Source organism: Abramis brama (genome assembly GCF_963993115.1).
Source record: "Abramis brama genome assembly, chromosome: 11".
Classification (NCBI taxonomy): Eukaryota; Metazoa; Chordata; class Actinopteri; order Cypriniformes; family Leuciscidae; genus Abramis; species Abramis brama.
In genome coordinates this window covers 39926858-39941857 of record NC_139973.1, presented here as the reverse complement: position 1 = coordinate 39941857, position 15000 = coordinate 39926858, and the positions used below count along the sequence as shown (strand labels likewise).

Sequence of the window (15000 nt, the reverse complement as noted above, 5' to 3'; positions counted from 1 at the left end):
TTCTCGTTCTCTGGGTTAATGCAGTTCAGCGTCTGCAGACACAACAGAGGATTAAACATCACACAAACACTATACTGAAACAAAGTACAGCTGAATAGAACTATAGTGTTTAAAGTGCCCCATTTATGCTATTTTAATGTTGTTTTGAGTCTCCTACAACAGGTTTACACTCATCAAATGTCAAAAACACTTTAATGTCCTCATAATCTCCACTGCAGCATCAGCTCTTTTCTCTCAGTGTCTGAAACGCTTCGATCGAAGATTCAGTCTCTCTAAACCCCGCCTCTCTGAGCGCTGCTCTGCTCTGATTGGTCAGAAAGCAAATGCTCATTATCATATCTGAATCTCAGCTCTTGATCACAGTGATACAAACAGTAACGATGGCGTGGGTTTTACCGCATCAATCTCAGAAAACAGCGTCTTCTCGACATGAACAACACGAACCAAACTCTTCCAGTCTCAGAGAAACTACAGTGTTTGAGGGCGGAGCTAAAAGATGCTGTTCAGCCAATCAAGACCAGAGGCTGGAATTATGCTAATTATTTACAAACCTATGTAGGATCATCAGGAAGTGAGACTGAATTACTGACGACTCGTTTCAGTTCAGAATCGACACAAACTCCATTTATCTGCACTTTGATCTTTGAAACTTTGTAGAGCTTTTACATTCAGAAACACATTTATTACACACTATATGACAGATCATATCCAAAAAAGGATAATGGGGCACTTTAAATCTGATAACAAACAATACAGACAATTATGGCACGATGTAGTTTGAGTTTCTGCTGCATTCAGAGCCACTGACCAGTGTTTTGTAGTCGATCTGCTGTCGGATGAGTTTGTCCTCACTGAGGGAGTATCTGGCCTCTCCGGTGATGGCGTCGATGGGACCCTTTTCCATCTGCTGCTTTATAGCACAATACAGCATGAAGAGAGGCTCGCCTGCACACTCCTGAACACACATAATAGAGTGAGATTAGACCTCAGAATAACACACACTCAGAGGAAAGCACTTGTATATTCAAGGGTCAGATAAAAGACATTTTCTTGTATATAAATATAAATAGTCCTAAAACAGACTCAAATAACTCATGCACAGCACACCTGTCTGACTCTAGGAGGAGCTACAACCAGACAATTCATGCTTTTGCTTATAAATCAGGACCGTATGAGGTCAGTTAATCCTTCAGTTTCTCCATTTCATCCTGGCAAAAGCACCATGCCTGTTTGAGAAATATTAATAGCGAACGGCCCACAACATGAGATTCCATCATTTTGTGAGAGCTGAATAAGTGTTCATGCATATTTAAAATAGTATGTGCCTGAAAAGCTTTCCTTTTTCCCAATGCACTTTCCATGTCTATGGACTAAAATATACTTTATATTGGAAAAAGTCTTGAAAATCGTGAACGCCAGGACAATCTGAGGACGCGTCCCAAAATGACATCAATGTCTGGTCCCGTGGGCCGTTATAACTAAAGTGTCTCCATAACGGTGTGATCGAGGAAGTTTTCCAGCATTGGATAACAGCGTCTGCAGCATCTATTCTTCCAATTTCACCAATAGTGGTCATTTTCTCCACTTTGCCCAATGATTGACACTTGTGGATATATTTGTACTCGTCCCCGTCGCTCTCATTCTGCCCATTTCACAGCACTCCTCCGCTCTCATGTCACCACCAGTCATATACCGTTTTATTTATTTTATTTTTGACGTGTCGCACATCTTCTCCAGCCACTTTCTCTCACTAATAATAAAAAATCCCAAATTTTATCCATTTCATTATATAGTTGAATAACTTCTGAATCAATGATGTCTCTGGCATATTTATAGTTGGCCTTCATATTTGGTTTCTGATCACATACATATGCATGTGTAGCAATACTGACATTATGTACAATTATTTCACTATTAGTATTTCACTGATCTAAAATAACCCATTATAAGTAAATATGCAAAGTAGTATTCAGTAGGGGTGCAACGGTACATGTGTTCGTCCTGAACCGTACAGTACAGATGTCTCAGGATGAACACACGTTCACACACGTTCAGACTGTCAGTCCAAATCTGATTTTTGTGCATATCCAATTGAAATCTGATCAGAGTTGGCAAATTTAAACAGCAAAAATGCAATTTTTACTAATTAGTTTCAAGCTACATCCATATGGTTTGAATTCCTATTCTGGAAATCTGTTTCAGTCTGACCGCTCTGATCGGATTTCATGTGGTTTGTGTGACTTTCTCCCGCCATGTAAAATGTAAGCGTCAGACGTTGTTATAGGAAAGTTGCTGAAAGTTGCTGCTGAAACAATGCTGTTGTTGCAAAGTGCAGAACGAGCTGAAAACGTCAATATAACGGAGACGGATTTTGAAACCGGCGGAGACGACGGTGCGGAATAAAGCGGCTCATACCAGCCTCCGGTTCTGCCAGCGCGGCGGATACACATTTACATGTTATAACGTTTAAATAAGACAACATCTCTATTGCAAATCCCTCCATGTTGCGGATGTTGTTGTTTTTGGCGAATTCCTACCAACGTCATCGCCATGGAAACCAATGCAGATATTGCGGAAAACGAAAGAGCGGTATGGACAAATCGGATCGGAAAAGTTGTGATACACAGTGTGGACATAAATCATTTTAGATCAGATTCCAATCGGATACACAAATAATCGGATTTGTACTGACAGTGTGAACGTAGCCATAGTCACAGGCGATCCAAATCCGTGGTAATGCAACACTGTTTGCTAGCAGTAAATGCGCAGAAGAAGAAGAGGCGATCGATCGATATGTTTACATCTCTCAACCAGTGTTTCAACTGCGGAAAGATATCAATAAAACAGCTTGAGAATAATATCTCACGTAGCATTACATTTACCTCAGGCATTTAGAGTCGACAGCAGGATCACTAGAGAAATGAACTCTAGAGAGAAGCATTTCATATATGCACCTTATTAGCCTTTTCATTATATTTACTTAACCTGTTAGTATTGTCTTGATTATTTAATGTGTTTAAATAAATTTGTCAAGTTATGACACAGCCACTGTGTGAATGATTATATTTTAAAAATGAATTGGAGTAGAAAATAAGCTTTATAATTAGATTTAGAAGTTAATGCAAAACCTGCCTTATGCGCAATTTAAAGTATTTTTTTGAGTGTTTATTATATCTAAAAATAAATAGCAACTGAATTTAATCATTTGGGCTCTGTTGTTAATTGTAACCTTTAATTTTATAGTAATGTGTAATTAAGAGCTCCCTATATAGTTTACAGCATTAGCCAAGACAGATTTTTTTATCCTTTAGAAATTTTTAATTATAATAGAATTTATTAAACACATTAAACACAGTTTAAAAGAAGCAATTTTGTGTTTATTTTTCTCCCCCCTGCTGTACCGAACCGTCATGTTTGTGTACCGTTAATGATCAATGATCAACACTCAATGATCACTTGAGTAAAAACGCAATCAAACGGCTTGTTTCAAACTCTAATGTCTGGAAGAGATAATGTGCAACTCCTACAAAAATAAATAAGATAAAACACAGAATCCTGCGACTCCCGGGAGCGTCAGCCGTGTAAAAGCGGCTGTTTAGGCGTGGAAATGAGCGTCAGGGCGCGCGAACAGACCCGAGGCGAACACGCGAGCGACGGAGGGTTAATAGAAGGCTAATGACTGTGGAGGAGAGCGGGAGAAACACTTCAGAGCGGGATAGGTGTCAAACAGCCAATCACACGCCTCTCTCTCTCCGTTTCACTCACTCTCGTCCTCCTACACACTCTCTCTGGCTTTCATCATTCACAACTGCTGCTCTTCTCGTCTCCCGTCTCACTAATTTGATCATCATCTTCGTTCTATCAGTCTCCTGAGAGTTTGCCTCTGATGTCTGACGCAAATGTTTCCGAATGAGAACGCAGAAAACACCACAAGATCAGTGCATTCGGCTTTAAAGACAACATATTGCAAATTTTACTGCCTTAAAGGTTATGTGTGATTTATTTTTGTTTAATAATTAAATTGCTTCTTGTGTTCCCGTTTAATATGCAGAGGGAAAACGCCTGTCAAAACACTGATTTGTTTGTTTGACAAAGCTGATTCAACCAATGATGAGAGTTTGAAGGCTGGACTATTGGTTTGACTGACCAATGGCAGAAGAGGGGCGTGTTCAGGAAACCAGTTAACTGGCCAACTTATTCTCCTCATATTCTCCATTGTTGCAGCTCCTCTCTTCCCAGTCTGTCAGTAACGCTCTGTTTACTTCCTGTCTCTATGAAGCCCCTCCTCCTGAAAAGCACACTGTGCTCTGATTGGTCGGCTGGAACAGTGTGTTGTGATTGGTCGAGCGCTTCGAGTGTGTTTGGGAAATGTCCTGCTCTTACCATAACCGCCAGTTTAACACACTACTAACTAACTCAACCAGGCCCCGCCCCTTTATTCTGCGTATTAATTATTTAAATGAGGAATATTGTGACGTGTTCGTTCCTGGAAGAAACTCAAGACTACAATGGAGGCGTTTCAGGAGTTCAGAAACACTGACACTGATATAGAGGATAACTCCCGCTGGAGGGACTTTATGCTTGGCAACATTACGCACTAAAGAAAGACAAACATGGAAAAAAGCAGAATAGGTCCTCTTTAAATGAACGCCACTTCACGCAGTCTTAAAAAGCTCATGGCTAATTACCCAAAGTAATTAAACTGTATGAGACTCAGACAACTTTAATCAGCAGAGCTCACGCTCTCAGGTGAAAACACTGAACGACACACAGCGGCTCGTGATCCTGCTGGATGTTTGTCTCCTCTTGTGTCCCTCACTGGGACCCGTAGCGTGAAGGTTCGGCCCATCCATATGCTGGCCCTGCCACACTGGGCTCATTAGCACAGGGGATAATTAAACACACAGCTGTTAATGAGCAGCAGGAGACGACACACACACACACTGACTCTCACTCCTGTGTGTGTTTATGGAAGTGCTTTATATTAACGCAGGTTTTTAAAGATTGTAATAAGGAACTTCCCCAGGGGGAATGATAAACTACATCTGTCGGCCTCGTCTCTGAAACTCAAGATTCAGCAACAAACAAACCCAAGGAGGAATAATAATTCAACAGCCAGAGCAACATGATGGTGGACTGCATGTGTCTGGACTGAAAATCCTTGTATTTATTCATTCGCTCTCAGGACACTGTTGAAAAACAGACTGAATCCTCCTGAAGTGTTTGCTGGTTTCAGGTGTGGTTTTAGTCAGTCTTTTAATCACAGTCTGTTGATGAACATTTCCTTTACTTTGGTCACTATTTTGTCATGCCAAAAATAAATAAATAAATACACTAATGCTCAAAAGTTTCTGGTATGTAAGATTTTTTTAATGTTCCTGAAAGAGTCTCTTCTGCTCAAATTATTGAAATATCGCAAATGTATATATCGCGATATGCATATCGCAACAGCTTGCAATAACTGTGGTCATGAACAAAAGACAAAGAGAAAATCACTTTTATGTTGTTAAATAACCCTAATGTAGGATAACCTGAAACCCTGTGGTTTACACTGATGTTCTTACACTACAGTAAAACACTGATGTTCACTGTCAGAAGTTTAGGGATGTTTTCTTGTCACAAAAAGATTGTGAAACACGTGTGTAGGTTATATAATTTTAAATATATTTTAAAGATAATTCAAGTTTATTTTACACACTTTAAGCATTATCGTATTGCATATCAAATTTCGCATTATTTAATGAGTTATTATCGCATATCGCATTTTTCTTCAATATTGTGCAGCCCTATTTTTTTACATTCAAATATTATTACAATTTAAAACACGTTTTTTTCTATGTGAATATATCAGCATCATTACTCCAGTCTTTAGTGTCACATGATCCTTCAGAAATCATTTTTAATATGATGATTTGCTGCTCAAGAAACATTTCTGATTATTTTCAATGTTGAAACCAGTTTTTTGTGGAAACTACATTTTTGTTTGTTGAATAGAAAATTCTAAATAACAGCATTTATGTGAAATAGAAATATTTTCTAACACTATAAATGTCTTTACTGTCACTTTTGATCAATTAAATGCATCCTTGATGAATAAAAGTATAAATTTCTTACTGACGCCAAGCTTTTGAATGGTAGTGTATTTTTAAAAGTATCTAAATATATTTAATGAGTATAATGTGTATTTCATCTAGTGTTTGGTGCATTCAAAATTCAAGTAGTATGGAAATAGGGCAAATAAAAAAATCTAAAACAAAAAGAACAATATGAATGTTTATTTTGTGTACTTTAGAAATAATTTTGTTGACAAGATGGCTGGTGTAGTTGGTCTCCCAGCCTGACAAGCGTCCGATGTAAACCTCTGTGAGACTGACCAGCAAACACCCTTGAGCTCTCTCTCTTTACAGCGAATAACATCGTTCAAGATGCACGGAAATACAGTCGTTCATTCCAGTTCCTTCCACTTACCTTAAGAAACTTGTAGAGGAGGAAAGTAAACCAGTTTGTTAGCATCTTCTCAGCCACAGATTCAGTCCTGAGGGGGGAACAGAGTAAAAAATAAATGTCAAGGATTTATTTACTTGGGTGTGCGCGTCCCTGAGGGAACCTTTAAGAGCAGAGACATGCTTTGAAGGCTTCTTCATTTCACAATTTCCCAAGCCTCACAACAAGAGAAACAGCCATTCTGATAAGCAACATCTTTGGAGGGGATGTTGTATTAAACTCCCATTTGACATCAAAGTGCGGCGGCCGAATTATCCCGGCAGCGATGGTGAACGCAGCTCGGGGAAAAACCTTCAAAGCACACACGCTAATAATTTAGCATTAACAACAAACCAAAGCGCTGCTCTCTTCCCTCGCAAAGCAAACCACGAAACTTCATTAAGAAAACACCAATTAAAAATATTCAGTATCTTCTGTCATTAAACAGAAACCTGGCGCACAATAACAACCCCCCGAAAAAAGTCCCTCAGAATGAGGCTAATTACACGGCTTGGTAATTAACGGACCTTATTAGCGCTAATCTGCTCACGCCGTGCGAGAGGAGGTGTAGACGAGGAGTCTGCTGAAATATGTTTGTTTTTACCATCTCTGCTGAATTATTCACGCATTCTGATGCCAACAGATGCAGAGGAGAACGATACGGCACGAGAAACACAGACTGTGAGGAGTTATTAAAAAAAACTGAGGATATTGTGCTGGAAACGTTCCTGAAGGGGTGAAAGATTGAGATTTGACAGCTCACATTTATTTGATCTTTAGGTGATGCTTGTCATGGCAGAGAGAAGAAGCTGCAGCGAAACAAAATCACTCTGAAGACGAGACATCAGAGCGACAGAACGATCATATCTGACAGATTCAGGGTCCATAGTGAGATATTGGTGACACACATGAATATGGCAATCAATCATAAAACATGTCAAGAACATGACCTGGTCATAATTGACGATTCCAATAATAATTAATAATAATAATAATAATAATAACAACAACAATAACAATAATAATAATAATAATAATAATAATAATAATAATAATAATAAATGTTTTAGCTAACTAACTAACTAACTAATAATAATAAATGGGATAGGGCAAAAATAATAAATCAAATAATAATAATAAATTGTTAAGCGAAATATAAAAAATACATAATAATAATAATAATAATAATAATAAATGGTTCAGCAAAATATATAAAAAATGGTTAATCAAAATAATAATAATAAAAATAATAATAAATGGGTTAAGCTAAATAAATAAAACAAAAATAATAATAAATGGTTAAGTGAAATAAATAAATAAATAAATAAATAAATAAATAAAGGGATAGGGTAAATACATAATCAAATAATAATAATAAATTGTTAAGTGAAAAATAAATGATAATAAATGGGTTAAGCTAAATAAATAAACAATAATAATATAATAACAAATGATTAGGTGAAATAAATAATAATAATAATAATAATGATAATAAAAATTGGGTTAATCTAAATAAATAAACAAATAAACAAATAATATCATCATAAATGGTTATGTGAAATAAATACAAATATTAATAATAATAAATATTTAGATTAATGATAAAAACAAACAAAATATGTTTGTTATATTTTGTTTATTATTATATTAATTATATTTTGGTCCTAAAAATAGATATATTTATAATATAAATTTTTTTTTCCCTCTAATTTTGTGGAAAGCAGAAAATGTCCCGTGACATGCCATCGTTAGATTGATCCAGACGGAGTCTTTGAACCTTCATGGAAAATAAAGCCAAAGTGAAGGACATGAGACGGCGAGCGCTTGAGGAACTGTAGATCTGACCAGAAATCGCCGATTTGTTTTTGTGATATTGACGTAAGACTGACATGCACCATGTTCTGGACTAAAGTCCTCCGACTCTCGCGTTCAATCTCTCATCACATCTCATCTGGTCTCGTCACGTCTTCATCTCGCTCCGCAGGGAACGTGTGTGTGTTCAGGTGTGTAATATCATCTGACAGAAACAGAGGGATGAAACACCGACGACCACGAAAGGGCAAAGCCTGGAAACGGGGGGATGGAGAGCAAATGAGTGATGGGAGAATAAAGTGACCTCTAGAAGTCAAACTCACGAAGTCCATTAACACCGTGTGCATTAACAGGTGCGACATGGGAACCTGAACGTGAAGTGAGACGCCGTACCTTCGCAACAGGAGTGTGGGGTGGGTCTTGCTCTCCAGGTTTTTACTAAACTATTTTTGAAAATTTTCAAATTTAAAAATTATGTGCTACATCGTATGTGCTAGAAATTATTTTTAAACAATTGTCGACATCAGTAAAACAAAAAAAAATGTTGTATATATAATTTAATTATAATACAGAAGGATCTCTACAAAAAGATCTACAAATTTTGGGCTCAGTAAGTACGAAAGAACATATGAAAGAACATGAATTAAAAACAATAATGATGTACCCCGATAAAACATTTATAATAAACACTGCAATATTACATAAAAAACTAAAGCCGCGTTTCCACTGAAACTCCCGCTGGATTTCATCCTCTGAATTTAAGCTTAAAGCTACACTGTGTAATTTTTTAAGTTGATTCTTAGCAAAAAACACTTTGTTCTATCAATAGTATATGTGCTCATTAATGTGTAATTACTTCCACCAACTAATAAAGTATTCTCGTAAGCGTAAAATCTGCCATTTATAATACATACGAGCGAGTCGCTCGAATGGCGGCAGCCATGTTGCGCCTCCATCTTGAAAATACATTCGCCAAAGAGGGACATACCTGGAAATTCAAGCTTCGCCTTTCGTGTTTTACACTCAGTGGCACCGTGACGAATGCGAGGGGGAGATTACTCGCGACTGCCGGCAGATTTGAAAGATTGCTGAAGATGGAGGATCACGCCTATATTCGAGGACATGTAGCAGAGTCGGCAAGGAAGCGAAAGAGAGAATTAAAACGTCAACGCGACAGGCAAATCAGCAAGACCAAAGTCAATACTGGAGTAAGTTTTCCCAGAAGGAAAGAGCTCATGAGGAGCAAAGATTTTAAAACGGACGCCAAAGTTGCCTGCTTTCTTCTCGACAGGTAATTCAGCCTATTTGTGTAAATTCAAAGTTTTATAGTTGCTTGTCTAACCATAGCATGGTTGTGCATAACGCCAGAACGACCTCTAGTATAACTTGCGTTACTTTTCCTCGCGTCAATGGTGAAAAAGTATTGTTTACCTTGTAACATAAATCTGTGCTGCGACGGTGATGAATAGTTCGAACCTCATCACTTGAAGGAACACTCATGGACGAAGTCGAACTGGAAGCCAAGTTAATCTTGGAATAATACGGCCACCGTAGGAGTTAAAACGCCCTCGGAATTGAAAGGAACAGAAACTAATATTCACTGGGCAGTCATATACAATTTCACCGCTAGATGGGGGAAAATATCACACAGTGTAGCTTTAATAAAGCCTGAACCTCGTCGTCGGTCAATCGGTCGTATTTTTTAAACTCCATTGTTGATTCGAATAGCAAACGACTGCTCCTGCACGCACCGGTCCGCAACAGATGAAATGCTGTGTGGAGTCAAGATGCGGCCAATCAACCAATCAGCATGTTCACTGCACAAGTCCCACCCCTGAAAGTTCCTGAACTTTGAAAAAATACCATCTCGCGAGCAGGGACTTACTGTGGGGGAAATATTTACCCGGAACTTCATTTAGACCCTGCGGTGGAAACACAGCGAGTCCCAGCCCAGAGCAGTTCCTGGGCAGAGTTCCTGCGGTGGAAACGCGGCTGTACAGTAACTCGAAGGTGCAGTGAGCTGGCGTACCTTCTCAGCAGGAGCTTGGGGTGGTTCTTGCTCTCCAGGTTCTTGTCGATGAGGTCGGACAGCAGTTGTTTCAGCACACCGGTGGCGTACTCCATCTCTCCCTGCAGGGCGCTCATGATGAGAGACGCCACGTTCCCTCGGTCCCGCATGGAGAACGAGCGCTGAGCCTCTAACGTGCGGATGAACGTCAGCAGAAAGTGCTTCTTATTCAAGAGCTGCCCGAACAGAGTCAAAGACTTCTCCACGTTCGCCGGCACCTGAGAGAGACGAGACACACCGCGATCAGATCAGAACATCACGTCTAGTCACATTTATTTATACAGCAGTTTATATCATACAGATCATCTCAAAGCAGCTTCACAGTGATAAACATGAAAATAACAGCTTAATGTTGCAAAATACATCAATTATGAAACCGAATCATTTCAGCTGTAAAGCAGCTCTACAGAAGACAATAGTGTTATTGTTCAGATCAATTCAGTATTGATTCAATTCAGTTAAAAATTAATAAATAATAATAATCATCATCATCATTATAATGATAATATTAAATAATAAAAAATGTTAGAATAAATAAAATAATTAATAATAGGTTTAAAGTAAATAAATATTATAAATAATAAATGGGTCAGGATAAATAAAATAATAAAATGTATAATATTAATAATTCATGGGTTAAGGTAAATAAATAAACAAATATTAATAATAATAAAAATAAAATAGTTATGATAAATAAATAAAATAAATAACAATAATAATAATAATAATAAAAGGGTTAGGATAAATAAAAATAAAATAATAAAACAAATAATAATAATCAATGGTTGTTTAGGTAACCATTGATTAAGGTAAGTTAAGGTAAACAAAATAAAATAAATAATTAAATAAATAAATAAGGTAAATAAAATTAATAATACACCAACAAAAACAATATAAAAATTGCAAATAAAAAGTTTATCAATTATAAAACAGACTAATATTCAGCAGTAAAGCAGTTCTACAGAAGACAATAGTGTCATTATCAAATCATTAATGTTACTGAATGTGTCTTTTAAACCCCAACTAAGCGATCCAGAGGAGAGAAACCCAAACTCCACCCGGTGACAGTAGTGGAGAATAAACCTTCGGAGAAACCAGGTTTAGTCCGGGGTTAGTTCTGCTCTGGTCTAACTTTAGTCTGGGTTAAACCTGTCCGCATGTACCTCCATCTCCTTCAGCACCGGATGGTCCTCTATTCCTGGGAAAAGCACTCTCATGGCATACGTGCGGTAATCCAGGAACGGTATTCCCGCTCCATCCAGATCCTGAGTCAGCTCATGGATATCGGTCTGCAGCTCCGCAAACGCTGGAAACAGAGTCAGAGAAACCGTGAATCTCGGTGTCATGCAAAGTAGAAGAAAACGGGTTTCTTGAATTCTGACCAGATATTCAGTCGGTCTAGTCGTTTATTAGATGCTTATTAACATGCGAAAACATGCAACATGCTCTCCTTCCCAAGCCTCCGATCCAGTCTGCCACTCGCCTAATCAATCTGGACGGTGTGGTTATTTATTGCCTTTTTATTCATCCTGGAGGACGCCTCATCACTTATCAGAGACCTGTCACTCTCGCCTCCTGCTATCCATCTCTTTTATCCTCTCTTCCCTGTCCTCATCCCTCTCTCCGTGTCTGGAGACAGACAAGGTCGTCACCTCGGGCCCGACAGAGACAGATAATGGGCGACTCGTCTCACGCCCTTGTGACCACGGAGGGAATGAGACGGGCGTTCTGTGCGCGTGTGTGTGTATGATAAATGATGTGTGTGTCGTGAGGTCATCGCTAACAGGAGACCAGAGAAAACAAAGCCAATCAGAGAGAGGCGGCGAAGAGCAAACAGAAGAGAAAGATAGAACTGAACTCAATTGAAAAGGATTGAAGGAGAGTGATGAGATGGAGAGAACAAACAAATAATGAAAGAGAACAAGAGGACAGATAAAGAGCCAATAAAAAAAGAACAAAGAGCCAAAGGAAATATTAAAGAAAGAGTGAAAGGAAATGCAGAAGAAAAAAAGAAAGACAGGTGTGAAAGAACGGAAGTAACAGAGCAAAAGAAGAAAAGCAAAAGTAGTGAAAGAGCGAAAGAAAGCTCAATAAAAGAGTGAAATTGTGCAAAAGATAGAAAGCACAAAGAAAACACAAAAGAAAGAGTGAAAGTATGAAAAAGTATGAAAAAGCATAAAAAAGCGTGAAAAGAACGTGAAAGAGTGAAAACATGAGAGTATGAAAGCAGATAAGAAAGTGTGAAAGAAAGAAAGAGCAAAAGAAAGCATGAAAAATTAGAGCGAAGACAGAAAGAAAGAGCAAAAGGACAAAGAAAGAAAGTGAAAAAAAGCTAAAAAAGTATAAAAGTGAAAGAAAGTGTAAAAGTCGGAAAGAAAGCACGAATGAGTGAGGGAGCGAAAGAATGTGTGAAGGCATGAAAGAAAAAGTGATTGAAAGATAGCATTAAAAAGCATGACAGAAAGTGTGAAAGAAAGAGCAAAAGAGAGAAAGAAAGTGTGCGTTACCCTCTTTGCACTCCAGGGCGACTCTGGACTCCAGGTTGTGCATCTGCAGCTGCAGTCGCTTGAGCGTTCGATCCGCGTCGCGGGATTTGCGCTTGTAGGCGATGAGGATGATGATGATGACGAGCAGAAGAAGGCCTCCTCCTCCCCCGATCCCGATGATGGCGGGAAGAGTCAGCAAGCTGTCGGAGTAGATCTGCAGGGTTCCTGGAGAGTAGCGGAAACCTCCGGCCAGGATCTGCGCAACACACACACACACAGAGTGAGCACGTCACACGATGATTGACAGGTGTCAAAGTGGTCAGTGCATGGAAAACAGGAATTTTCTTTTTCTTATGTAATAATAATATAGTTTGATAAAATGTCCTTTACAAGTCCGCAAAGAGTAGTTACTGAAACTAAACAGTTCAGAAATCATGAGCTCATGAATATGACTGTCCAACACAGCTCCTCATTTCATATGCAAAAAGCTCAGCCAATCATGACAGAGGTCATTTACATATGAAAGAGTAGCCTGTTTAAAGTCAGCAAGAAACATAAGTGGCGTTATTCTTTACTATTGTGATGTTTATGAAAGAGCTTCTGGAACAAGAACAAATGTGGGCGGGGCTTGATTGTGTCTGTGAGGAATTGATTGGATGGCTGTGGTTTGCTATTGGCTGATCTCATGTGAGTGACAGGTTATAGCCCCGCCCTCGTCATCAGAGAAGAGAAGAGATGCTGCAAGAGGAACTTATTCTCATTCAAGATTATGAGGAACATGAATTTAAAACAATAATGCTGTGCACCGATAAATCATTTATAATAAACACTGCAATATTCCATTCAAAACAAGAACTGTCAAGTGTGATTTCATGGTGACTTTAATTGTAAATGTCAGAGTAAGTGGTAAAATGGTCATGAAAAACTAAACTATGACTTTTTTTGGTGCAAGAAACCAAGACTATAATTATAAGTAGACTAAAATATAGAACAAAATGAGCTCCTAAAACATTTGTGATTACGTTTTATCCCACAATCCCATTGTGAACGCACCTCACAACACCACATTAATCCTCATTGCTCGAATAAAGCGGCATTTTAGAGAGTGTTATTAATGTAGATCACACTCAGCCGGGTTTATGGGGCTAATGGGGTCAGACAGGCTAGTGTGAAGTTTTATACTGAGTAAACTGAGCTAAACGGGGGTGTCTCGCTGTCACAGCTTCATATGGGTCGAGGACAAACATGTGGGTCAAACGCGCCGGCGTTCTCCCTTCAGACTCGTCTACACAGAAAGAGAGCAGACAGCTAGGGAAAAAACATCGGAGCAATGTTTTAATAATCCTGCCTTCACGCTCATGTTCAGCAAATAAAGAGCGCTATTTAAAGATGAAAATGTCTACATGTAAATACAGATCTGCTTCTCAGACTCTTTGCAAACTCAGTGTAAATAAACACAACGAAACCCCCCGAGAGCAACGACAGAAACTGCCATCAGTAATCTGATGCTGAGAAACACGGACTGAAACGCAGGAGAAAAGAGATGAATGAGAGGAAGAGCCACAAATGAGACGGCGTGATAGTCGTGGGAAAGAGCAGAAGAAGAGAAGGGAGTCACACACTGCGCTGACACACTTACGGTCACTTTATGTTGGCCGGTGAGATCTGGCCATTCACACAGCAGCTGCGTCTCTGACACGGTCAACACACACGCTTTGTCACTGATCAGAACGGTGTAGTTCAGCCTGTAGTTCCCAGGAGCCGAGGGAATCAGATTCCTGCCCTGAAACACAACACAAACAGATCATATTGTACATCATCATACAGAACATCATCCAAAAATACTCTTTTTTTAGGTTTTTTTTTGGTTTTTTTTAGGTTAAAACTACACTCTCTTATCCCAGTTTATTGTTCATTGACTGCTATTATTACGCCATTTATTAGTTTATCTTCCCCAAAAGTGTAAACATTGAGCTTCCCATTAACCATCTAAACACTGAGTGTCCGCTCAGACCCGTCAATCTCTTTTCTGCTCGGCCTATAGCGAGAGTTTAAGGTGTGGCTAATGTAGCAGGGGGCGTGGCTAAAGTAAAATGAAAAAAATAAAAAACTTAAAATGATTAAAAATGTTGCCTGACATAAAATAAGCTA

At 38.7% G+C, this 15000-nt stretch overlaps 1 protein-coding gene across 1 annotated transcript in view; it reads right to left on the bottom strand.

The window, feature by feature from the left end:
* The window catches only part of plxna1b (plexin A1b), a 137981-nt gene that overhangs the window by 12240 nt on the left and 110741 nt on the right, over window positions 1-15000 (bottom strand). The window contains exons 19-25 of the mRNA XM_084128859.1: window positions 14489-14632; window positions 12871-13105; window positions 11527-11669; window positions 10325-10581; window positions 6469-6535; window positions 809-955; window positions 1-32 (exon numbers count right to left, since the gene is read on the bottom strand). The exon at window positions 1-32 is cut by the window's left edge and continues 128 nt beyond it. Of these exons, the coding sequence (XP_083984985.1) occupies window positions 1-32; window positions 809-955; window positions 6469-6535; window positions 10325-10581; window positions 11527-11669; window positions 12871-13105; window positions 14489-14632 (1025 nt within the window). The remainder of the gene's footprint in view (window positions 33-808; window positions 956-6468; window positions 6536-10324; window positions 10582-11526; window positions 11670-12870; window positions 13106-14488; window positions 14633-15000) is intronic.